The sequence below is a fragment of the Sinocyclocheilus grahami genome, unplaced genomic scaffold (assembly GCF_001515645.1).
Source record: "Sinocyclocheilus grahami isolate Dianchi unplaced genomic scaffold, SAMN03320097.WGS_v1.1 scaffold1162.1, whole genome shotgun sequence".
NCBI lineage: Eukaryota > Metazoa > Chordata > Actinopteri > Cypriniformes > Cyprinidae > Sinocyclocheilus > Sinocyclocheilus grahami.
Window position 1 is genome coordinate 186,926 of NW_015506341.1, and position 27,363 is coordinate 214,288.

The window sequence follows — 27,363 nt, forward strand, 5'->3', positions numbered from 1 at the left end:
TATTGCCAGAAATTAAGTATCCTCAACTAAGCAAGCCAAAGGTGATAGTGACAAGGAACCAAAACTCCATCGGTGACAGAAATGGAGAAACCAGGCTCAGTCCGGGGGCCAGTTCTCCTCTGGCCAGATGAAACCAGCATGATGTGGTATAATTCCAGGCTGCAACACAGTTCAGATTGTGCGGAGGACTCATCTGGTTCTCGTGGTCTTGTCCTGATGGTCGTCGAGTTGATGAGGTCTTTATAGAGGATTTGTCTCTGGGGCGCATCTAGTTGACATGGTCTCCGCTGACATTCAGGGCTGTAGAGGTCGTCTCTAGGTGCTGATCCACCATCTGATCTGGATACAGCCTGGATCCGTATGGCTACGGTGACCTCGGAATAAGAAAGAAACAGACTAATATTAGCGTAGCGCCATTCTTCTTATGATGTAGCGAGAACATTGGGTGTTATGGGAAGTGTTCCCGGTTCCGGTTGACCTCATTAATGGAGCCTAACAATCCTTTAACGGATTTGAATATTAGAAATGTGTTAGTGTATTATGTGTACGCCAGGTTAAAGAGATGGGTCTTTAATCTAGATTTAAACTGACAGAGTGTGTCTGCCTCCCGAACAACGATCGGTAGATTGTTCAAGAGTTTGGGCGCTAAATAGGAAAAAGGATCTGCCACCCGCAGTTGATTTTGATATTCTAGGTATTATCAAATGGCCAGAGTTATCACAAAGAGCGATAACATTACCATAAATGTTGACATTTTGCTAAATGTACATTGATGATAAAAGAGGCCCTTATAAAAATATTGGTGACTGGATCAGTTTGCACCGCTAATTATTAGTGCAGCGCTTAAAAATTCTTTAGGGCCAGTTGTACATTTGTTTTCTAGATCAATAGGCTTAGTGTAAATCAGTATTAGCTTTGTTCCTCATAAAATACTTGCCCAAACCTTGCAAATGCGATATTGCGATTTGAGTTTTAAAAGGCGATTATATACTTAACACTTCATGTTTGTTTAAAGCTTTTAAAATGTGTGCCGTTTGCCCCAGTTCCAGGTGGAGGCAGCGCTTTACACAAGCAGATGTGAAGCACAGAAAAAGGAAAAGCAGTGTTAGAAGGTTAATATGTCTGCTCTGCAGTGTTATGTAATATACTGAAATCCTTGCAAAGGCGTGTCTCCTCCGTTCAGTGTGTCCGTGAGTGTTTGCAAGCTGGGATTTGTTTTCTTTGAAAGTGCAGATTGTTTTAAATCTCATTTGTATGACACTCTACATCCTTTTAAGGACCTTGAGATTTCTGATCTCACCGGACTTTACATATCTGCTTTCTTCGTGTACACATCAAATGGTTAATAATAGGCTGTAAATTCTTTCCAAGAGACTTCTCCTTCTCCTTCTCCCTTGTGTCAAACTGGCAAAAAAGGGAAAACAGCCCTTTGTACAAAGACAATACTAACCACAGTTACATAACCGAGTGATGCAAGTTTGGTTCTGGCACCTGTGCTGGTCTCCAGGGATGTCTCGCTTTCATAACAGGCAGAATTAGGGGTGCTCCGATCAGGGTTTTTGAGGCCGATCAGAAAGCAGAATCTGCCGATCCGATCACCGATACCGATCTTTTTAAAGCCTTCTTTTAATCATTTATACCCATTTATAGTGATACTCCAATCAGGATTTTTAGACATTTATTCTGGGCCTGAATTTCATTTTGGAAAATGGGGGGAATTCCCCTCTTAGGTGACTCTTGTGAGAGGGGAAGCAGCTTTTACACAGGAGTCTGCTACTGATCCGAGTTTACCACAAATACAACATTTATCCATTATTTTGATTTCAAATTTAAACATTGTCACTGAAAATGCTTTTTCAGCATTGCAATTATTTTCTTTTACACAGTACAGTAATACAATCTTTCACAGACATGTTTAAACAATAAATATAAGCAACACATTATTCAATGCTTTTTACTTTTACGTTTACTTATAGATTTAATTTATATATTAAGTTGCTCAAGCAAGTGTCAAAACATTTAAACTGCTTTTCTTACGTTATCACAAACTTACCATTGACAGAAATAGTCAGCTCTACTGCCTTTCCTTTTGCATTGAAATCTTTATTACAAGCAATCCTGCGGTTCATAAAGAGCTTTGCTTTCCTACCTCCACGAGTGCCATCTATTATTTCCTTGTTTATCTAAAAGTGCTCTTTCCCTTTAAACCTAGCCAAAAAGCCATATGTGTTGATTGTGAAACACAGTAGACTTTCATAAAATGCATTTATGGTGTAATTACTACATTTTTGTGTCAATCCATGTTCATATTTACTGCAAACAATGCGCTGTTACTTGAATTCAGATCTTGCAGCGCAGCAAACAGACTCGGTGTGAAAACGATCTCTGCTCTGCTGCAGACGCACCGCTCCTGAACGCACTGCCGGACCGCATTAACCCGTTAACATGAGCGCGGAAAAAATACGCACCACATATGCACTGCAAACGGAGTAATGTGAACCTGGCATTATGTGTGTGTGCTGCGAGTGTGCATGAGCGCACGGTCTTCAGGAGAGCTCGCAAGCACTGGATGGTTAAATACGGGCAAGAATTAAAAAGTAATGCAATTTATAAACTTTAGTGACGATGTGACACTGCCTCGATTCGCCGTTGCTGGCCCAACCCTTTCTGGCGGGTTAATTGGCTTTGGATTTTTTTTTTTTTTTTTTTTAGATCAGCCTTTATAGAGACCACTGATCAATCATCCCAACGTGATTATCGGCCGATAGTGATTGGTAGCTGATCAATCGGAGCACCCCTAGGCAGAATTATACAGACCTGGGAAAGGTTAATCTAAAAGACATAACCTGGAGAGCTGCCTTGCTGTCTTATCTACATAGGCAGCTGCCTTTTAAGGCAAGACCCTTATCGTCCTTAACCTTAGAATGCATTAAAGGTACACTTTTATGCTAGATCTTTACATGGATGCGCATTTTGAGTTGTGCTGTTGCTGAATAATTACAATGCATAGTCTTGGTTTAATTGCATTGTCTTCCTGAAAAAAGCAGAGCAAATCAAATGGCGAGATCCCTAAGGATTCCCACCTCTAAGATATGCAGTATAACACAGTCTGGAGAAATAAAGGCAGGTGGGATGAAAGATCCTATAATAAAATGGCTTAAAATTGCAGAATGTCCAAAAGATAAATGAGAGGGAACTGTGGCTGTAAGCGTATAGAGATGTGTGAAAATACAGTCATCCTCCGAGCCCTCGGCAGCCGTTCCGCACGCTGCATGTGACTCATATCTGCACAGATGCTCAACAGCAGCCCAATCAGATGTGGAGGGAAATGGTTGCTATGGAAACAAGGCAGCCATACTGCAGCAGATGCAGAGTGCATTTGATTGTGTGCTAGTGCCAAAGTTTGTCTGATATTAAATACTGTCAGATAGAATCTTACACACGGATGTGTAGCCCTCAACATTATGTGCCAAGGTCTGAATGCTATTTGAATTTCATCAACACCAATTTTTCATATGCACCATGAACTCTTGTTACGTAATTCACTCATGTCTTCAGGAAAACCACACTAGTAATAAAAGCACGCACTCAGATATATAAAGATGAATGAATTGACCAGATGAATGAACATTTAACATACTACATTTATTAAAAGTTATATTTGAATTACATGCCTAAAATAGATCAAATAATCATTTTAACAATTGTATCTACTTAATAACATCAGGATCCATGGCAGCATTGCATAAAATCCTGTAGTTATCGTCAACGTACGTGTGATGTCATAAGTTAGCAGTTGCACCCATAATCGGCTTAGGTGTGGGGTGTTGCATATTGCCTGTATCTCACAGGGGCGTAAAATGTTGACCTGTAATGTAATGCTAATGATGAATTAATGCAATGAAATAAATGCTGCTGAAGTGGTGCCAGCAAGCCTATGATATTCATATTTCCCTCTCTCTCTCTCTCTCTCTCTCTCTCACCCCTATAGATCACTGAGCTCCTGGAGGAAGAGAAGTTGGAGGCTTGCGAGGAGCTCCCGCGGGACGGGGAGGACGGTCCCTCCTCCCTGTCCCCTAAACATGCCCATGTCACCCCCTCCTCCAGGTAAAAATAGTTTTAGAAACATCTTAATCTGGGATCTGTCTAGTCTGTGATCCCTCTCAGGCATCTCCCTGTGCAATATAATATGAGTGTGTGTGTGTGTGTGTGTGTGTGTGTGTGTGTGTGTATTTAAGGTCACAGTAGCACACGTTACATTCACGCATTAAATTAGGTTCAGTAAGGTTTTTTTTGGAGGTGCACTTGTAATGTTAGTAGGATTTGTACGTCAAAAATTGTCATAATTTAGAAATAAAAGGATGTTTTCTAAAATTTCTATAATTTAGAATGACATAAATTAGGCAGTATTCCAGTTTTTCTGGTTATTTGCTATGAATTTATCGGTTTATTTTATTAAGTTTAATGCTGTACCCTAAATGGGAGTTGACTTGAATGAACAATAAACAAGTTAAATGAACAATGTTTTTGTGCCAGACAAATATGCCTCTGGCTAAATTATAAATTGCATGAACAAATAGTTAGTAGTTATACATAAAAAAAAAAACACATATTCTCCCCTTAAAGGGTAGTTCACCCAAAAATGAAAATTTGAACCTTCGTTCATCTTCGGAACACAAATTAAGGTATTTTTAATGGAATCTGAGTGCCGCCTGACCCTGCATAGACCGCAACACAGCTGAAATGTTCCCAAGTCCAGAAACGTAGTAAGGAGATCGGTAAAATAATCCATGTGACATCAGTGGTTCATCCGCAATTATACGAAGCTACGAGAATACTTTTTGTGCGCAAAAGAAAAAAAAAAAAACTTTATTCAACAATTCGTCGTCTCCGCATCACCCTGTAGTGCTATTTTGGAGAATATCCGCTGGACGTAAACGGCGTATGCTGTTCTGTGTCAGCTGCGTCACGCCGGATCTGTTTCCTACGTTGTTGTGATTTGATCTGAACAAAAACAGCGTATCTGTGGGTTTGAAATGACATGAGGGCGAGTAATTAATGACAGAATTTTCATTTTTGGGAGAACTAACCCTTTAAGTAGCTTCAGTGTATTTAGCTACTTTTTTGTTTGCATGTTGTAGTATAGCTAATTACTTTCCCTCATGAGTATCTTGACTGTAGCTTAGCTGCTTTAAAATATGAGTAGCTTTTAGCTTCCTCAACACTGGTGTCCCTGATCTTCATCTGCCCGCTGCGTTGAGACCCATAACTGACCTATCAGCCGTCCGAGTCATGATCTCTCTTGGCTCTTTGTTCTTCTGAAGTCGATCGGGACACACTTTCAGAGGATGACTTCAAACTCCAGCATCCTAAATGTCAGGCGGCCTTGCCTTGATGCCAGGTTATAAAGCTAGCACTTCAGAGCCATATCAAGTCAATGAGTCTGGGATCTTTTTTTATGTGTAGCTGTTTTTATAGACATGCTCTAGATTTTAAACATGGTATGTAAGGGTGTGGAGAGAATGATTAATAGCTGTCATTAACCTGTAACTCTTCCCATGAGACATCAGGCGGTCTGTTGAGAGGTGTCTGGTAAGGTAACACAAAATGGATTGGTAGCATGTTTCTTTCTGACCCAAGCTAAATTTGATAGATGTTTTGGATCGAGACTAAATGGAGAGAATGTGAGAAGTTTGTGACTCAAATCGGTGATAATAAGGTAACAGTGTTTGGACAGTCGCTCCGTGTTTAAGGTGATTAAATGCTTCAACCTTTAATCCTAATAAAGAGACAGCCATGAGAGTTGGCATGTGTCAAAACAACATTGAGAAATCCTCGCTGAAGCAAGACAGATTTATATTCTTGCATTCTTTCCAAAAAAAAAATTATCTGTTTGGCTCTGCTGCTGTTATTGGTTTTGTTCCATTAACCGCTCCCTTCTAAGGGTTCTCACAAGTGAATTATTTATAACATTCATAGGCATGGACTCATTGCATCATGGAAATAGCATTCAAGAAACTTCACAATTGATTTTTGATTTTGACAATTGACATGTTGCTTTTCTAACAATGTGACACTCTGAGTGTTGAAAAGGTTTTTTTTTTATGTATACTTTTCAGTACTGAACTAAAGTAAGCTACTGTTTAAAGCATTGGGGTGGGTAATATTTTTTTATGTTTTTGAAAGAAGTCTCTTATGCTCACCAAGACTGCTTTTATTTGATCAAAAATACAGTAAAATTCTGAAATATTATTATAATTTAGAATAACTGCTTTCTATTTTCCAATATTTTAAAATGCAATTTATTCCTGTGATCAAAGCTGAGTTTTCAGCATCATTACTCCAGTCTTCAGTGTCACATGATCCTTCAGAAATCATTCTAATATGCTGATTTGCAACATCGACGCTATTATCGATGTTGTGTCGTATTATTCTTTTATTATTGTTTCTAATTAATTTCTTATTATCAGCAAAAGCAGTTTTGCTACTTAATATTTTTGTTGAAACCGAGATGTATATTTGTCAGGATTTGATGAATAGAAACTGTATAATAGAATTTTTGAAACATTATTACTATCACTTTTGATCAATACATTCTCACTGAATAAAATTATTAATTTCTTTCCAAAAAACAAAAACTTAATGACCCCAAACTTTTGAACGGTAGTATATTTTTAGTCAACCTTCTTTTTGGTCAGCTTGTTGCAATGCATTTTGGTATTGCTTTTTCTGTGAAGGATACATGCTCTGCTGCCTTAGAATTTGAACAAAATTAGGTCTTAAAAGGCAGCATAATCTTACTGCGTATCTTTTAAAACAGTCTTTTTGTCAGGAGGACACATGTGATGCTGTAAAATGCCATCTTGGTAGGTTTTGGAACAGAAGTATAGTGTGCATTTGTGTTGCTTAAATAATGATCGTCACCAAAACAAGTTCAGACCATCTTCTGTGAGTGGCAAAGCTCCAGACGCCCTGTCTGTCTAGTATCTACTAGTATAACGATCTTAGGTACACTTTGCTAATCCTGCGCCCTTTAGTCTCTGCATGAACAGCTTTGGATGGCAGCTGCCTTAGTAAGTCCAAGTCAGACACAAGCAAACAACATGATAAGATGGGAAAGGGGCGGAGCAAAGCTGATCATTAATATGAGCACATCCAAACGCTCTGGGTCTAATAAGCTGTTCATCAGTGCTTTTAAAAGATTCGCCCACGGCTCTTTTCAGCACAAAAACGTTTGGACCTATTTAGAGCATTTCTTTCCAGTATTTTCGGCAAATATATGAAAACATTTGGACATCAGTTTTTCTTCCAAATCACCTTGAATAAAGGGCACAATAAGGCCTGTCAAGAGTATTACATTATTTGATTGAATTATTTGATTATTGCCCTGTCTGTCTAGTATCTACTAGTATTACGATCTTAGGTACACTTTGCTAATCCTGCGCCCTTTAGTCTCTGCATGAACAGCTTTGGAAGGCAGCTGCCTTAGTAAGTCCAAGTCAGACACAAGCAAACAACATGATAAGATGGGAAAGGGGCGGAGCAAAGCTGATCATTAATATGAGCACATCCAAACGCTCTGGGTCTAATAAGCTGTTCATCAGTGCTTTTAAAAGATTCGCCCACGGCTCTTCTCAGCACAAAAACGTTTGGACCTATTTAGAGCATTTCTTTCCAGTATTTTCGGCAAATATATGAAAACATTTGGACATCAGTTTTTCTTCCAAATCACCTTGAATAAAGGGCACAATAAGGCCTGTCAAGAGTATTACATTATTTGATTGAATTATTTGATTATTTTGTGATTTATTTCCTATGCAAAGATGTTAGCCAAGCATTACAATGGCTGTTTACATTGAAGCTTTGAAGCAAAGGTCGCGCAAAACAACTCATTTAATTGAAAACGGTCTGTTTGGCTGCAGAAAATTAAGTGGACCTTTTAAAAGTATGTCATGACCCTTTTAAGGCCAAGAAGGCTTTTACATCGTAAAGACCCTTTAGGACACGGGCCATGTCACAACAGAGGCATACAGGAGCATTGTTATTGTTTTTTTATGCTGTGATGGTATCTCTAATGGCCTGTCATTCACAGCAGTTACAGATAGAATTTTATAGCTTTTATAATATGTTACGAGGCATTTTTGCTTTTAGGATAGCAAATAATCAATGATTAACTTCAGAGAATGCAATTTAGAGAATGAACAATGTGCTATAAATGCCTCCCAAGCTGTATTTTCAGTTTCCATTTAAGTAGTTATCATGTTTTGTAAAATTGCTTTATGCTTCTCAAATCGTCAGTGAACATATGGTCTCGTATACTTGGAGTCAGAACAGGTTATCCAACAGTCATGCGTGTGTGTATGTAGATGATAAAATTAGGAAAAAGGTCAAAGCGTCTGTATTTGGTGGCATCTTGAGAAAGAGCAGCAGGACTTGTTTATGTCGGGGTCCTGCAGTGATTATACTGGCCCCCATTGTGCCCCAGTGGAATCTGAAAGGGTGTCGCACATAAAGCTAAGTATAACCGCTGCAATGTATCCTTCACCAGCTATGGAAAATACTTTTCACACAGCCCTAAAATAAGCGTCAGTAGATTGGTGTTCTTGAGACATGTTGTTCAAGATTTAGAATGTGTGAACAGTTTTTGACAGCATTGGTCTGTAGGTGGAAGGGTCAGTTACTACTTTCACACTTGCACACCGCCTGAAGACTGTCTACACAGCTTTATATTATAGACAGAGAGGCCATCATAGATACTTTCACCCTCACTGAGCATTCCTTACAGATGACTGTAGTTTAAGAAATAAGGGTTGTTCACACTGAAATGGATAACGTGATGACTTGCAAAGTGACTTTAAAGTTGTATGTGTAGTATGTCCTGGGAATCGAACCTGCGACCTTGGTCCTTATGTTACTAGTGACCTAATCTACGGCTGATGATGATACATAGGGCAACTTTTTGAGCAATGTTGCCTTCAATGGGCAACCAGGTGAGACACAGGGCCCACGACTGATCTAAAGTATCCAGATAGAAATTTGTTACCCATTCTCAATGGGAAAGTGCGCAAGCAACATTGAAGGTTAACAAAAAGTTGCCCCGTGTATCATCAGCCTACCAGCTGAGCTTAAGGAGCACTAAATTTCAGCGACAATCCTCCTGGAGCACAATTGAGATTGCTCATCGACTGGCATTTGTGGGATTCAAACCTACAACCTTTTGCTTTCGAGCTTAGATCTTTAATCACAATGGCACATAATAGATAGAGAGGCCTTCATAGATGCTTTCACCCTCACTGAACGTTCCTTACAGATGACTGTACTTTAGTCTGTAGTTTGAAATAAGGGTTGTTCACGCTGATTATTGATGGCTTGATAACGTTTTTGAAGAGAGTTAACATTTTCAGATGAAAAATTGGAGTTAGTCCATATTTATTAAAGCTGGAACACTAGGAGTATAAGGATGCATGTCTTTATACCGGAAACCTTCGGTTTGGCATGCATGTGAAAAAAAAAGTATTAATTTAACAGACACTGTTGTCCAGAGTGACTTACTGTGCATTCAAATTGTATATGTAGTATGTTCATTCCCTGGGAATCGAACCTGTGAACTTGGTCTGTGTGTTGCTAGTGCGCAAACTACCAGTTGAGCTAAAGGAACACTAAACTCCAGCGACTATCCCTCTGGAGCACACTGGAGATTACTCATTGATTGGCTATTGTGGGATTCAAACCTACAACCTTTTGGTTTCAAGCTTAGATCTTCAACTAACTCTTCACTATGGCACACTTCAGTTTGAGGACTGTGGTGTATTGTGTCATTGGAGACATTGGGACCTCCTGCACAGATCTGTATCAACACATTTGAGAGTCTCCCCTCTGGATCAAGTCTCCTAATTTTCCCATGCACTCTTGTACTGAGCCATCAAAACAAGTGCAGTGTTGACTCAACGTGAACTCTTGGCCCGTATGGGCAGCCATACATGGAAAGTGTAATAACTCATTTCCACTCCTCTTTTTAAGCGTTACCGCAGGCATCCAGCTACATTTATTGGGTTTCACCTTTCTTTCGACATCCTACCACCTGAGCATGTCGAGCAACAGGCATAACACGCTGGGAAATTTGATATTCGCTGTGACCAAGCTATCAGAGTACTTGCCATGAGGACAGCATCTGTATGACTCTGCCACCCTCAGTATCTCTCTTGTTAAATTAGGTTTCTCATTCTCATATTACCTCATCAAAATTACATTGGGAATGACAACTTGCATTGGTTTACATTGCATTGGTTCTTGATGTGGAGCATTCTTATTTTGTTTCCTGTTAATTGATATACACTTGCTCCTTCTTAGAACTCCAGGAAGTGTGACATGTACCCCAACCGGCCGAGACCAGTCTCTGACTGGTGCGGGAGTGTTAGTTGACAGTGTGCTGCTTAAAGGGATAGTTCACACACAAATACTGTCACCATAACCCTGTGGTAGTGATGCAAAGAAATTTTTTTTTTTTACTGAAACAGCAAAACCGAAATAACAATTCTAATTTAGCCTCAAAAAACAAAAACAAAAATGAAGTTTATTTAATAATCAATTAATCAGATTTATGTAATAATCAACATCAGAAAATTAATTTATTGTTATTTTTCTTACTAGGACTTTTATTTTTGATTTCAATGTTTGTATCCGCTGGGATACGAAAACTTTTTTAGGGTTAAGGCAGCTACCGCCATAGATATGGTTACAGAGATCTGTCAAGCCACATTAAAGACAGTCAAAATTACATTTGTTTGAATTTTGTTATAAAATTGACAGAACCATGAGTGAGACGATGTTTTTCATGCTCTTCTCTTTGTGATTGCAATGAATGGAAAGCTATCAAAAAAGTCATAAAAAGTGATCCAAATGATTTTTATGCCACATTTCAAGTCTTCTAAAGCCATATGATGGTTTTGTGTGAGAAACAGACCAAAATGTAAGTTGTTAGTGAGCAGGACAAGAATCAGAATCAACAAGTTTTGAATTACATGGGTGAGTGAATGATGACAGAATTATAATTTTTGGCTGAACTATCCATTGAATATGACATCTGTGACGGTATGCACGTATTTAGGTGTAATTTCGTCAGTCAATGATTCCCCTTAACTGTAAACGCCAGTGCAGTAAGGGGTGAAGGCTGTCTGTTATTTGGACGGTAACAGGGTTATATAAATGTCTAACAGGTGTTTGAGTTGGGGGAGGGAGTGCTCTCTGTGTGTGTGTGTGTGTGTGTGTGTGTGTGTGTGTGTGTATGGAGAGACGATTGGCCCAGAGCACTAGCGACGAGGCTGCATCAGACGGTCGTGTATTTAAGTATTTAAGCAGCGTTTCCACTGCAGCACTTTTTTAGCAGAGTGCTTGAGTCTCACACACAGGCAAGACAGCACATACAGGACTCAGCAGAATGAGCGCCGGCAGCCTGTGCTTGCTTTTTGACCTGCTCATCCAGACTTTAGCACCACAAAGTGCCCAGTCCGGATAACCATACGCCCAACGTAAACAACCAAAACGGCTCATCAACGAGAACCAAAGCGAACAACATGGCTTGTCAAGTCCTTCTCCACAGGTAATGTTTCATAGGAGAAAATCTCTACAGATTCAGTGGAAAATAGCCTAAGCTGTGGATGTTACGAGAGAGGCTGTTGTTCTGGGTGAAACTCTTAAGGTGGATTTATTTGTTCCCGTCGGACTGTCTTGTTTATTGGTTTTCGGCCAAGGCTGCATGTGACGTTCACTGCCTCTCAGATTGCATGATAAAAACCCCTGCTAACTCACGCAACACTGATGATGAAACAGGATTAATTGGTGAAAACGAGAGATGGAGATTCGGGCAGAATTGTGAAACTGATGAATCACTGCATGATACAGCATTTAATTCACAACCAAAGAGTGCCGTGTGTGTGTGTGTGTGTGTGTGTGTGTTTTTGTGACAAATGAGGACATAAACTTGTATAATAACAAAGGTATGACATAGGTATTACAAGGAGAAGGTGACTTTTCAGGACATTACCCCATTGAAAATCTGGAATAGCAGAAAGTCTCCTGTGAGGGGTAGGTTTAGGGGTAGGGTTGGTGTAGGGCAATAGAAAATATGGTCTGTACAGTATAAAAACCATTACGCCTATGGGATGTCCCCGACATCAGTGGTTCATCCGCAATTATACGAAGCTACGAGAATACTTTTTGTGCGCAAAAGAAAAAAAAAAAAACTTTATTCAACAATTCGTCGTCTCCGCATCACCCTGTAGTGCTATTTTGGAGAATATCCGCTGGACGTAAACGGCGTATGCTGTTCTGTGTCAGCTGCGTCACGCCGGATCTGTTTCCTACGTTGTTGTGATTTGATCTGAACAAAAACAGCGTATCTGTGGGTTTGAAATGACATGAGGGCGAGTAATTAATGACAGAATTTTCATTTTTGGGAGAACTAACCCTTTAAGTAGCTTCAGTGTATTTAGCTACTTTTTTGTTTGCATGTTGTAGTATAGCTAATTACTTTCCCTCATGAGTATCTTGACTGTAGCTTAGCTGCTTTAAAATATGAGTAGCTTTTAGCTTCCTCAACACTGGTGTCCCTGATCTTCATCTGCCCGCTGCGTTGAGACCCATAACTGACCTATCAGCCGTCCGAGTCATGATCTCTCTTGGCTCTTTGTTCTTCTGAAGTCGATCGGGACACACTTTCAGAGGATGACTTCAAACTCCAGCATCCTAAATGTCAGGCGGCCTTGCCTTGATGCCAGGTTATAAAGCTAGCACTTCAGAGCCATATCAAGTCAATGAGTCTGGGATCTTTTTTTATGTGTAGCTGTTTTTATAGACATGCTCTAGATTTTAAACATGGTATGTAAGGGTGTGGAGAGAATGATTAATAGCTGTCATTAACCTGTAACTCTTCCCATGAGACATCAGGCGGTCTGTTGAGAGGTGTCTGGTAAGGTAACACAAAATGGATTGGTAGCATGTTTCTTTCTGACCCAAGCTAAATTTGATAGATGTTTTGGATCGAGACTAAATGGAGAGAATGTGAGAAGTTTGTGACTCAAATCGGTGATAATAAGGTAACAGTGTTTGGACAGTCGCTCCGTGTTTAAGGTGATTAAATGCTTCAACCTTTAATCCTAATAAAGAGACAGCCATGAGAGTTGGCATGTGTCAAAACAACATTGAGAAATCCTCGCTGAAGCAAGACAGATTTATATTCTTGCATTCTTTCCAAAAAAAAAATTATCTGTTTGGCTCTGCTGCTGTTATTGGTTTTGTTCCATTAACCGCTCCCTTCTAAGGGTTCTCACAAGTGAATTATTTATAACATTCATAGGCATGGACTCATTGCATCATGGAAATAGCATTCAAGAAACTTCACAATTGATTTTTGATTTTGACAATTGACATGTTGCTTTTCTAACAATGTGACACTCTGAGTGTTGAAAAGGTTTTTTTTTTATGTATACTTTTCAGTACTGAACTAAAGTAAGCTACTGTTTAAAGCATTGGGGTGGGTAATATTTTTTTATGTTTTTGAAAGAAGTCTCTTATGCTCACCAAGACTGCTTTTATTTGATCAAAAATACAGTAAAATTCTGAAATATTATTATAATTTAGAATAACTGCTTTCTATTTTCCAATATTTTAAAATGCAATTTATTCCTGTGATCAAAGCTGAGTTTTCAGCATCATTACTCCAGTCTTCAGTGTCACATGATCCTTCAGAAATCATTCTAATATGCTGATTTGCAACATCGACGCTATTATCGATGTTGTGTCGTATTATTCTTTTATTATTGTTTCTAATTAATTTCTTATTATCAGCAAAAGCAGTTTTGCTACTTAATATTTTTGTTGAAACCGAGATGTATATTTGTCAGGATTTGATGAATAGAAACTGTATAATAGAATTTTTGAAACATTATTACTATCACTTTTGATCAATACATTCTCACTGAATAAAATTATTAATTTCTTTCCAAAAAACAAAAACTTAATGACCCCAAACTTTTGAACGGTAGTATATTTTTAGTCAACCTTCTTTTTGGTCAGCTTGTTGCAATGCATTTTGGTATTGCTTTTTCTGTGAAGGATACATGCTCTGCTGCCTTAGAATTTGAACAAAATTAGGTCTTAAAAGGCAGCATAATCTTACTGCGTATCTTTTAAAACAGTCTTTTTGTCAGGAGGACACATGTGATGCTGTAAAATGCCATCTTGGTAGGTTTTGGAACAGAAGTATAGTGTGCATTTGTGTTGCTTAAATAATGATCGTCACCAAAACAAGTTCAGACCATCTTCTGTGAGTGGCAAAGCTCCAGACGCCCTGTCTGTCTAGTATCTACTAGTATAACGATCTTAGGTACACTTTGCTAATCCTGCGCCCTTTAGTCTCTGCATGAACAGCTTTGGATGGCAGCTGCCTTAGTAAGTCCAAGTCAGACACAAGCAAACAACATGATAAGATGGGAAAGGGGCGGAGCAAAGCTGATCATTAATATGAGCACATCCAAACGCTCTGGGTCTAATAAGCTGTTCATCAGTGCTTTTAAAAGATTCGCCCACGGCTCTTTTCAGCACAAAAACGTTTGGACCTATTTAGAGCATTTCTTTCCAGTATTTTCGGCAAATATATGAAAACATTTGGACATCAGTTTTTCTTCCAAATCACCTTGAATAAAGGGCACAATAAGGCCTGTCAAGAGTATTACATTATTTGATTGAATTATTTGATTATTTTGTGATTTATTTCCTATGCAAAGATGTTAGCCAAGCATTACAATGGCTGTTTACATTGAAGCTTTGAAGCAAAGGTCGCGCAAAACAACTCATTTAATTGAAAACGGTCTGTTTGGCTGCAGAAAATTAAGTGGACCTTTTAAAAGTATGTCATGACCCTTTTAAGGCCAAGAAGGCTTTTACATCGTAAAGACCCTTTAGGACACGGGCCATGTCACAACAGAGGCATACAGGAGCATTGTTATTGTTTTTTTATGCTGTGATGGTATCTCTAATGGCCTGTCATTCACAGCAGTTACAGATAGAATTTTATAGCTTTTATAATATGTTACGAGGCATTTTTGCTTTTAGGATAGCAAATAATCAATGATTAACTTCAGAGAATGCAATTTAGAGAATGAACAATGTGCTATAAATGCCTCCCAAGCTGTATTTTCAGTTTCCATTTAAGTAGTTATCATGTTTTGTAAAATTGCTTTATGCTTCTCAAATCGTCAGTGAACATATGGTCTCGTATACTTGGAGTCAGAACAGGTTATCCAACAGTCATGCGTGTGTGTATGTAGATGATAAAATTAGGAAAAAGGTCAAAGCGTCTGTATTTGGTGGCATCTTGAGAAAGAGCAGCAGGACTTGTTTATGTCGGGGTCCTGCAGTGATTATACTGGCCCCCATTGTGCCCCAGTGGAATCTGAAAGGGTGTCGCACATAAAGCTAAGTATAACCGCTGCAATGTATCCTTCACCAGCTATGGAAAATACTTTTCACACAGCCCTAAAATAAGCGTCAGTAGATTAGTGTTCTTGAGACATGTTGTTCAAGATTTAGAATGTGTGAACAGTTTTTGACAGCATTGGTCTGTAGGTGGAAGGGTCAGTTACTACTTTCACACTTGCACACCGCCTGAAGACTGTCTACACAGCTTTATATTATAGACAGAGAGGCCATCATAGATACTTTCACCCTCACTGAGCATTCCTTACAGATGACTGTAGTTTAAGAAATAAGGGTTGTTCACACTGAAATGGATAACGTGATGACTTGCAAAGTGACTTTAAAGTTGTATGTGTAGTATGTCCTGGGAATCGAACCTGCGACCTTGGTCCTTATGTTACTAGTGACATAATCTACGGCTGATGATGATACATAGGGCAACTTTTTGAGCAATGTTGCCTTCAATGGGCAACCAGGTGAGACACAGGGCCCACGACTGATCTTAAGTATCCAGATAGAAATTTGTTACCCATTCTCAATGGGAAAGTGCGCAAGCAACATTGAAGGTTAACAAAAAGTTGCCCCGTGTATCATCAGCCTACCAGCTGAGCTTAAGGAGCACTAAATTCCAGCAACAATCCTCCTGGAGCACAATTGAGATTGCTCATCGACTGACATTTGTGGGATTTATTAAAGCTGGAACACTAGGAGTATAAGGATGCATGTCTTTATACCGGAAACCTTCGGTTTGGCATGCATGTGAAAAAAAAGAATTAATTTAACAGACACTGTTGTCCAGAGTGACTTACTGTGCATTCAAATTGTATATGTAGTATGTTCATTCCCTGGGAATTGAACCTGTGAACTTGGTCTGTGTGTTGCTAGTGCGCAAACTACCAGTTGAGCTAAAGGAACACTAAACTCCAGCGACTATCCCTCTGGAGCACACTGGAGATTACTCATTGATTGGCTATTGTGGGATTCAAACCTACAACCTTTTGGTTTCAAGCTTAGATCTTCAACTAACTCTTCACTATGGCACACTTCAGTTTGAGGACTGTGGTGTATTGTGTCATTGGAGACATTGGGACCTCCTGCACAGATCTGTATCAACACATTTGAGAGTCTCCCCTCTGGATCAAGTCTCCTAATTTTCCCATGCACTCTTGTACTGAGCCATCAAAACAAGTGCAGTGTTGACTCAACGTGAACTCTTGGCCCGTATGGGCAGCCATACATGGAAAGTGTAATAACTCATTTCCACTCCTCTTTTTAAGCGTTACCGCAGGCATCCAGCTACATTTATTGGGTTTCACCTTTCTTTCGACATCCTACCACCTGAGCATGTCGAGCAACAGGCATAACACGCTGGGAAATTTGATATTCGCTGTGACCAAGCTATCAGAGTACTTGCCATGAGGACAGCATCTGTATGACTCTGCCACCCTCAGTATCTCTCTTGTTAAATTAGGTTTCTCATTCTCATATTACCTCATCAAAATTACATTGGGAATGACAACTTGCATTGGTTTACATTGCATTGGTTCTTGATGTGGAGCATTCTTATTTTGTTTCCTGTTAATTGATATACACTTGCTCCTTCTTAGAACTCCAGGAAGTGTGACATGTACCCCAACCGGCCGAGACCAGTCTCTGACTGGTGCGGGAGTGTTAGTTGACAGTGTGCTGCTTAAAGGGATAGTTCACACACAAATTCTGTCACCATAACCCTGTGGTAGTGATGCAAAGAAATCTTTTTTTTTTACTGAAACAGCAAAACCGAAATAACAATTCTAATTTAGCCTCAAAAAACAAAAACAAAAATGAAGTTTATTTAATAATCAATTAATCAGATTTATGTAATAATCAACATCTGAAAATTTATTTATTGTTATTTTTCTTACTAGGACTTTTATTTTTGATTTCAATGTTTGTATCCGCTGGGATACGAAAACTTTTTTAGGGTTAAGGTAGCTACCGCCATAGATATGGTTACAGAGATCTGTCAAGCCACATTAAAGACAGTCAAAATTACATTTGTTTGAATTTTGTTATAAAATTAACAGAACCATGAGTGAGACGATGTTTTTCATGCTCTTCTCTTTGTGATTGCAATGAATGGAAAGCTATCAAAAAAGTCATAAAAAGTGATCCAAATGATTTTTATGCCACATTTCAAGTCTTCTAAAGCCATATGATGGTTTTGTGTGAGAAACAGACCAAAATGTAAGTTGTTAGTGAGCAGGACAAGAATCAGAATCAACAAGTTTTGAATTACATGGGTGAGTGAATGATGACAGAATTATAATTTTTGGCTGAACTATCCATTGAATATGACATCTGTGACGGTATGCACGTATTTATGTGTAATTTCGTCAGTCAATGATTCCCCTTAACTGTAAACGCCAGTGCAGTAAGGGGTGAAGGCTGTCTGTTATTTGGACGGTAACAGGGTTATATAAATGTCTAACAGGTGTTTGAGTTGGGGGAGGGAGTGCTCTCTGTGTGTGTGTGTGTGTGTGTGTGTGTGTGTGTGTGTGTATGGAGAGACGATTGGCCCAGAGCACTAGCGACGAGGATGCGTCAGACGGCTGTGTATTTAAGTAAGGGTCCAGCGTTTCCACTGCAGCACTTTTTTAGCAGAGTGCTTGAGTCTCACACACAGGCAAGACAGCACATACAGGACTCAGCAGAATGAGCGCCGGCAGCCTGTGCTTGCTTTTTGACCTGCTCATCCAGACTTTAGCACCACAAAGTGCCCAGTCCGGATAACCATACGCCCAACGTAAACAACCAAAACGGCTCATCAACGAGAACCAAAGCGAACAACATGGCTTGTCAAGTCCTTCTCCACAGGTAATGTTTCATAGGAGAAAATCTCTACAGATTCAGTGGAAAATAGCCTAAGCTGTGGATGTTACGAGAGAGGCTGTTGTTCTGGGTGAAACTCTTAAGGTGGATTTATTTGTTCCCGTCGGACTGTCTTGTTTATTGGTTTTCGGCCAAGGCTGCATGTGACGTTCACTGCCTCTCAGATTGCATGATAAAAACCCCTGCTAACTCACGCAACACTGATGATGAAACAGGATTAATTGGTGAAAACGAGAGATGGAGATTCGGGCAGAATTGTGAAACTGATGAATCACTGCATGATACAGCATTTAATTCACAACCAAAGAGTGCCGTGTGTGTGTGTGTGTGTGTGTGTGTGTTTTTGTGACAAATGAGGACATAAACTTGTATAATGACAAAGGTATGACATAGGTATTACAAGGAGAAGGTGACTTTTCAGGACATTACCCCATTGAAAATCTGGAATAGCAGAAAGTTTCCTGTGAGGGGTAGGTTTAGGGGTAGGGTTGGTGTAGGGCAATAGAAAATATGGTCTGTACAGTATAAAAACCATTACGCCTATGGGATGTCCCCACTTTTCACAAAAACAAACCTGTGTGTGTGTGTGTGTGTTTTAGCCACTGCTGCTGATTAGATAAAGTGCCGAGTCAGAGGAAGCCGTCTGTCTGTAATCCTCTTAAAGCCTCAGCTGATCTCATAGTGAAACAACATATTACTCTTATCTCTGTCCTCTCTTTATTTTGGCTGCTCGATTATTCACACTTTAGCCCTGTGGAAATATTTATAAAGACAAATTGAGGCATGTTAGGGTGTCAATACTGTTGGTTGACACCCTAAAATCAGTTTAAAGGTGCAGACAGTTGTTACATATTGGCTCAGTTTACAGCTAGCATTAGCATGCCTTTTCATTAAAGCAGTGTGTTATGGGTTCTACTTCTATGAGAGCAGAAAATCTTAAATTCATAAAGTGATGGCATTAATTGTGCAAAACTAAAAAATCCTTGTTTTGTTTTCCAGTACAAATATCTAAACAGCCTTAAATGAAAATGTGCTTACTTAAGAAGCAAAATGAAGTCTTGTTTTCTGAGAAATTAAACAAAATTAATTGAGTTTATGCCTGAAACAAAGAAGAAATATCTCTCTCCTGAAGAGAAGTTTCTCTCCTTATCTTCACTTATTCCTTTACTAAGGGGTCAGTAAACAAAGGGAATGGAGGAAACCTGTAAATGACAGAAATGTTTTAATTAACACAAGCTCTTATGTAATATGTAAGTGACAAGTCATTTTTGCATGGACTAGGTGCATTCGGATCTCTATCCAGTTAGACTGGAAACCCATTAGAAAAAAAAAAACGATACTATCCCTTTGTGAAATGCATGTTGATGTGTAAAGAGGGGCATTGATAAAAGATTATAAAAACAAACTTTTTTTTTTATGTGCATTGCACAATAAGACCAGGAACATTTTGATTTGCACTGATATATTGGTTACAATGTAGGTTTAATCCATAATTAGCTTTTCTTTTCTTTTTTTTATTAGTGGTAAATTTTATTAAATTGCATTCAAACCATCACAGATGATCAATCATATCAGTTATTGATCATAAAATAAATATTTTCTGTCAGTATTAGCCAAACTGTCTCTGTATCATGAATCTGTGGTTTTAATGTTTCTCAGGCTGAATCATTGGCATTAGAGTTCAGGTGAGGTCGTGCAGAAGAAATGAATGGAAGGATGTTACAAAAGGTTCTTTATTAAAGTGCTTCATGTTGAGTAACGCATTACTGTAACTGATCTCTGCTACTGCCTCCAGAGCTCTGTGCGGGCAAGATACTGAATACTCTCTTGTGATATCGAGCAATGCACTTTTCAGTGCTGATTAGGACAAAAAACACCCAAAGACATTTTTCAAAAAATGTTTCTCTAGTCGAGTTGCCCCAAGCAGTCGTTTGCTTTCTCCATGTCACTTCCACTTTTAATAGCCATACTATTTTTAAATAGCAATGTCATTTCTTTGTGCCATAGGTTAACTGAGATGATTAATTCAGTCTAGGGGTTTTTTCTATGTTGCGATATAACAAGACTTTTTTTTTTTCTTTTTCACTTTTTAGTTGATTTGGATTTGTGGCCTCATTTAGTTATCATACAGACAATCATAAAAAGTTAAATGAGCTCTAAGAATTAAGTATATAGTATTAGTATTTTTTTTCTTAGTGTAAAGAACGTTTTGAAGAACCTTTTTCCACTATAAAGAACCTTTTTCCGTGGAGGTTCTTCATGAATTAGAATAAAGTATTCGCTGCTCGTGATTGTATCTTTTTTTGCTGTGAGTGAACACTAATATTTGTCTAAAGTATTATTCGTTCTTTTACGGGAAAAAATGTAGTGGAAAAAGTTACTTAGTGGACTTTAACATGAAATTATGAATGAGGAAAGAGATCTCAAAATCTTAAAATCACAAAAACTGACAAATTTAACAAAAGACTTTGTTTCTAGAAAGTGTCAGAATTTTGGGATGACGTGGGTTGGACATAAGCCTTCCTCGCAGCCTAGAGAGCTTAAGGGGTCAAGACATTGTACCATAGACCACACAGCTGCTGCCAAATGACACGGAAACTCACACTTGTCCTGTTTCTGCATACACTCGTTTGCGTTTGTGTGCTGATGTGGCCCGGCCTGTGAGCATGTATGGCAGAGCACCTGTTGTATGAGTCAAGGCCTTATTTGTTCCTTTCCCAGAACCTGACACGGGTGCTAACAAGTAGCAGGCAGCTAGTATTGAAAGCAAGCGTTCCTAGCATGTCTGAATTTGTTTATGGGACAGCAAAGTCCCCCTGCCCCCAATTCCTCTCAGATTCCCACTTCCTGACACTCCTGACGTTTCCTGTGACCTTTACAGAAAATGAAAAACCATGTTTTTCTACAGTGTACATGACTCATGAAATGTATGCTAAATTATACGTCTTTTCCCCAGTGGCACATACAGAGGTTATTGTATAAGGATGCTGGGCAAGAAAACTCATATAGTTAATGTCATCCTAATGTTTCCTTCCGTTTCCTCTCTTTCCAGTTCGCACATTTCTTCCATCAGCATTATTCCAGGATCTGCCGCGTAAGTGTCGTCTACTTTTTATTAGTAATTTTTTTAAACGGTTGTCATGGCAACAATATATGCATGTGTAAATAATTCATACCATTTTATTCTTAGAAGTCTCATCTAGAATTATGGTTTGCACGGAGTCTTGTTTGTTCGCTGACATGAACAGCATACAAGGCCTTTTTTTAACCAATAAGTCCATTTGAAGTTCATTTCGCTCACGTTAATTTGGACCGTATGCAATTATCCCCTGGTCTAAATCAGATTTGTTGACTCAGAGGGCCACAGTATGCAATAAACAGACCTTTTAGGTGGACAGAAGGCTAAATTTAGCTGAACAAATGTGATTATGGCCTTAAAAGCAGATCAGCAGACCATGAGAGACCTTCTCGACTTTGTGACTTCAGTAAAATAGAATTGAAAGAGGAATTCTGTCAAAGTGCTATACGTTGATGACATTCCACTAATTGTGTTCATAATGAAAGAGACCCACCATCGCATAAACAACAATGGAAAAAATTCCATTCAGTAGCTTTTAGATACTGGCGAATGGCTTTTCAACTAAGCCTTGGCTATCAGAAGCATATTGTGGCAGCAGGAAGAATATCATCCCAATTTGAAATGGCCTCGGAGCAGAAAATGCATTAAAGTATCTAAATGAACAGCTTCAGGAAAAACTAGTGCATCTAGCCATGAAATTCTGCAGCATTAGCGAACATAGAGCCGCAGCACTTAGGTGCACAGCACAAACAACACCATCCTCTAATAATGATTTATTGCTGGAATTTTGGCGCACGCAGTGACGGCGTGATTCATCGAGCCTTTTGGCCCAGATGGGCACACGGAGGTTGGTTAGGAAGGCATACTGGGGGTCCATTGTTCCACATGACTTCAACATAGTCAGAGCTTCAGTGCAGGACACATTAGAGACTTGTGTTTTATGGGAGTGAATCGTCACTGGTTTCACGATTCGATTCGATTACGATTATCAAGTCAACAATTCGATATCACGATGCATCAAGATTATATCAAATTTATCCTGTGCGTTTTTATTAAATTATATAAGCAGGCTACTTTTTAAAATAATTACAATTTAATAATAAATTCTTAAGAACTTAACCAAATACATGTAGCTTCAAAACATACAAGCAAATATAAAGTAATAAAGGGGGAAATGTGCCAAACATAAAGTACTTGGCATGTTTTTTTTTCCTGCACTAGGCTTGGTTTTTCCAAAATGTGCCCAGATCACGGATTTAATAATAGTGGGTGCATTTTTTAATACTCGCGTGAGGTCGGTAGGCTATAATCAGTTATGGTCCATTACTGCATCGATGCAGAATCGTCCACGTCCATATTGCGATGCAACGATTAATTTCAACACCCCTATTGGGTGTCATAGTACTGAAGGTCTAGTAAGCTCAAAACAGTTCTATTTTCAGACACAAGAATCTGAAGTGCTCAGAATGGAGGATTATTTGTTAGGATGTTGAGCTTGTGGTGAAAACTGCTTGGCTGACCTTGTTAAATAGGACAAACTATGATAATTATGGGTACTGCGTGTTCTGTCTTCAACGGGAAGCTTTTTTTAAAGTTGTGTCCGACGCCTTGAATGTGTTTTTATTTGCAGTATAATCCAGAGGAGCATCCGTGCTGCAGTGGAACAGCGCTTGTTGGACTTGCAGACGTCTTTTGACAAGGAGCTCGGCAGCTATGAGAGTCAAGTGTTGGACTCCCAACCCCTTCAGGGGTGAGTGTGACAATACACACAGCACATACCAACACCAACCCTGGCATTTATTTGTATGAAGCTGAAGTTTGAACGTTTGCCGTAATGTGTATAAGCGTGAATCTATATGTATTTTCCTGCACAGAAACTGCCCTATTCAGAAGTCAGCGGGATCTGAGGAGCATGAAGATGTGCAGTCTGAATCTGAGGCTCTCCCAGAGACTACAGAGGAGGGCCTGCCATCAGACAATAGCGAGGTAAGCAAATAGGGGGCAATATTGGGGAGTAACTAGTTACATGTAACAGCGTAACGTAATTTAATTACAAGTAATGTAATTGTAATCCGTAACAGTTACTGAGAAAAAATGTGTAATTAAATTAGTTACTTAGGAAATGGTAACGATTACAAAGGGGTTACATCTGAATATTTTCACACACATACAGATTTCATTGATTTGTAAATTGCATTGACTGCTCTAAAATATGAGACACCAATGTTTAGGACACAGGATAGGACACATGCTTATTCTATAACTGTTTTATTTCCTAATTGGGTTTATGTATATGCTTTTTTTTTTAAGATTAACTTTTTTCCAAGGCATTGTTAGATGCCAGAGTTTCCTGTCATTGCTATGCAAAGATTTGATTTCAAAAACAGTATCATTGCTATTAAACTATTTCTTGTTATGATTTTAAATGTTTAACCTCAGAAAAGAGGTGCTTAAGTCTGATTTTGTGATGATTGTGCTTTAAAAGGTCATTATAATCTCAATTCAAGTGATTTAAAGATTTTGAAAGTCTGACAGTAATCACTGTTGGGCACTACTGTAAGGTTAACCCTGCCTGCTTTAAATGTTTGAAAATGATTAACCGTTGAAAACATTCGTTAGAAATTTACAAAAGTAATCAAACGGTAATCAAATGTAATCAGTTAATAAAGCAATTCAAATAGTTACACTACTTATTACATTTTAAATAGGGTAATTTGTAATCTGTAACCTATTACATTTCCAAAATAATCTTCCCAAAACTGATAGGGTGTAAAGCTTGTCTGGATTTTTATTTATTTGATATGACAGAAATAAGAAAGCCAGAGGAACAGTGATTAGTCTAGTAATTCTCAACCTAGCTAAAGCTAAAATCAATACATATACAGTATAAATTATTTCAACCCCTCAGCAACTTCTTGTTTGCTTTGGAGAACCTGAATTCACACAGCCTTGAATGAACTTGAATATATGTGACCCTGGAGCACAAAAGCAGTGTTAAGTCGCTGGGGTATATTTGTAGCAATAGCCAAAAATACATTGCATGGGTCAAAATTATTGATTTTTCTTTTATGCCAAAAATCATTAGGATATTAAGTAAAGATCATGTTCTATGAAAATATTTTGTAAATTTCTTACCGTAAATATATCAAAACTTAATTTTTGATTAGTAATATGCATTGCTAAGAACTTCATTTGGACAACTTTAAAGATGATTTTCTCAATATTTAGATTTTTTTGCACCCTCAGATTCCAGATTTTCAAATAGTTGTATCTCGACCAAATATTGTCCTATCCTAACAAACCATACATCAATGGAAAGCGTATTTATTCCGCTTTCAGATGATGTATAAATCTTAATTTAAAAAAATTGACCCTTATGACTGGTTTTGTGGTCCAGGGTCACATATCATCTGAACATTCAGCTCTAAACATTTCTGGAATTCTGAATTTTACTTATTGTTATTCAAATTATTTTAGAACGCACATAGATTAAAATACACTTTAAAAACAAAACTAGGGCATCCTTTGAATATTGTTGTGGACAGTGGGGGGCCTTAGAGTCAAAAAGGTTGAAAATCGCTGCATTAGATAATTTCTGTAGTCTGCAACTGTCCTTGAAAATGTTTAGTCTTTCTGCTATCAGCAAGGTCTGTAATACCTCCTCCTCAGCAGAGTGAGAAACAAGGGCCTCCCTGTCAGATAAACAGACCATCATCTGTTCTCAGCAGGCGCAAGCAATCTTCTCCCGTTTAACACTGTGCTGGAGCGAACGAAAAATTTCAGATAAAGCACTTTCCTCAAGTAGCTAATTAAGTAACGACATGAGGCTGGTTCCGAAGAAGAGCTGATGATAAAGGTGACTGTGAGGTGTAATAAAGTGACGAGTGTGTCTGGGGTCTCTCTGGGAGGCTTCCCTTCCCTCCACATGCACGTGCCTAAAGATCTTGTGGCCTGGCCACAGGTTAGGAACATATGAACTGGGTCACCTTCTTTTATTAGCCGTCCCTGAGGAATGACAGCGCCACCTGGTCAACGCAAACACTCCCTCCCTCAGAGAGCCACCCCATTCCTCAATGTTATCAGCTGCCGACCTTGAGACACAGTCATCAGTAAACACGCACAGTGCTTTGATAGGTTTGAGTGTTCTGATAGCTTCGAGAACATTTGGCATTGTGCATTATCTCCAGTGTAATCTTTTTCACTTGTAAACCCGTCAGTACAATCTCTGGTAATTACTCTCCTTTTCCTCACAGGAATCTCAAGGCTCTCAGCTCAGCAGCCCTGTCACGGAAGAAAGTTCTGGGATGGACCTTGACACGGAGACTCTCATAGACGCTGAGAATCTCAGCACAGAAAGGTTCGATTGGAAGCAATTGAGATGCGCTCACAATTAGAGTTTGCACATTTTTGGGAGGAGAAATCCTCTCATTTCATTAGGAATCCATGCATCTGGAATTGTGCCATTCATAATTTCCTCATGCAGATTTCTCTGAAAAATCATATTTAGGCCTACGTGAATGCAAATGCTTCTAGCTACTTTCAATATCATGTTGTTGCATTCAAGAATGTGCTACAAGTATGGGCCAAAATTATGATCTTTTATAGTCCGTTTTCAGGCTAACTGGTTTAGTAAATACCATAGCACGCACTGCTCAGTCTGACATGCCTGAATAATATTTTTAGTGGCATGGGCATTTAAGTGGCACAGATATTTTGCCCCCTTGATCGCAGGCACGCAAGAACGAGTGTTTATAGTGACACATCACGCTTGAATGCACTGGCCAGGCATTCACATCTGCGTTTGTGTGCTCACGTGGAGTATATTTCTGGACTTCGGCTGCTTTGCAGCCCATTAGTGAAAGAAAATACTTTTCTAATGAAAAGGCTGATTTTAAAAGCCTCCAAGAATAACGTTTTACGAGGAACATACAAAATTGTTCTGTTCTTTTAATGGAAAATAATAATAGAAATGTCTAGTTAAAAATAGCTTTTAAATGTCAAATTGTGTTCTTGTAAAACTTTTGTAAGCCTGATACACCTTACATCTGATAAGCGAGAGTCCTAGATTCCAGAGTCAGTCTGTTAGCCTGTATAGGATGTTTGGGTGTGACTAGTAAAGTTTCAATACACTTTAAGCTGGCCATAGTTTGCCATCCTTCCTGAATTGTCTTCGCTTATTTTACACCCTTATTAATAGGCTTAATATGACTAGGTTTTATTCCCAAGCAAGTCATTTAAAGAGCTCTATAATTGACATGTGTGAAGGGAACAGATCACACAGTTGTCATCACCTCACTGTAAAGTTCATAGTCATTTGTTTCTATCGTCACACAGACTGGAGAGCTACCCAGACTATGAGCAGATGGACCAGGCTGATGAGTGTATTTGTGTGAGTATATTTTTAAAGCACCAGGATTCTGTCTGTTTTTCTACACCGCAAGACTGAAGCATCTAATCAATGCCCTTCAATGACTCACAGGAGCCCGGAGACTGTGACCTGAATGCTAATACTGAGTCCACAGAGCCAACCAGCGGCCCTCAGTCTTTGACCAGGAGCATTTTCTCAGACAGTGAACAAGAAGGTAACTATTTATGTTGTTTCTCTATAAAAGATGATAAGTCACACTGCATGAACTGCTAATGTTTCCTTTGAGCAAAAAATTGGTCCCTATGCAAAAAATGTTTACTGCCCTTTGAAACTCAAGAGGAGATACATTTTAATAGACTACAGAGCTAAAATAGGCAAAGTAAACCATTATTATTCATAAACAACCAACATACACAGTTCTGTTTTCTCATGTAGATGTATGTAAATCATAAATATGGTTAATGTGGTCTGAGTTAATGCTAGTTAGGACTCATTTGTATTTCAGCCGTAGATCCACAGCATTACGTGTGTGTGTGTGTGTGTGTGTGTGTGTGTGTGTGTGTGTGTGTGT

At 38.8% G+C, this 27,363-nt stretch overlaps 1 protein-coding gene across 3 annotated transcripts in view; it reads left to right on the forward strand.

The window, feature by feature from the left end:
* The window catches only part of LOC107567475 (protein FAM13B-like), a 55,425-nt gene that overhangs the window by 15,348 nt on the left and 12,714 nt on the right, over positions 1–27,363 (forward strand). For all 3 annotated transcript variants that reach the window (XM_016253167.1, XM_016253169.1, XM_016253168.1), the window contains exons 7-13: positions 3,992–4,107; positions 21,398–21,439; positions 23,055–23,174; positions 23,299–23,410; positions 25,678–25,781; positions 26,759–26,813; positions 26,904–27,006. In XM_016253167.1, coding sequence (XP_016108653.1) covers positions 3,992–4,107; positions 21,398–21,439; positions 23,055–23,174; positions 23,299–23,410; positions 25,678–25,781; positions 26,759–26,813; positions 26,904–27,006 — 652 coding nt within the window. The remainder of the gene's footprint in view (positions 1–3,991; positions 4,108–21,397; positions 21,440–23,054; positions 23,175–23,298; positions 23,411–25,677; positions 25,782–26,758; positions 26,814–26,903; positions 27,007–27,363) is intronic.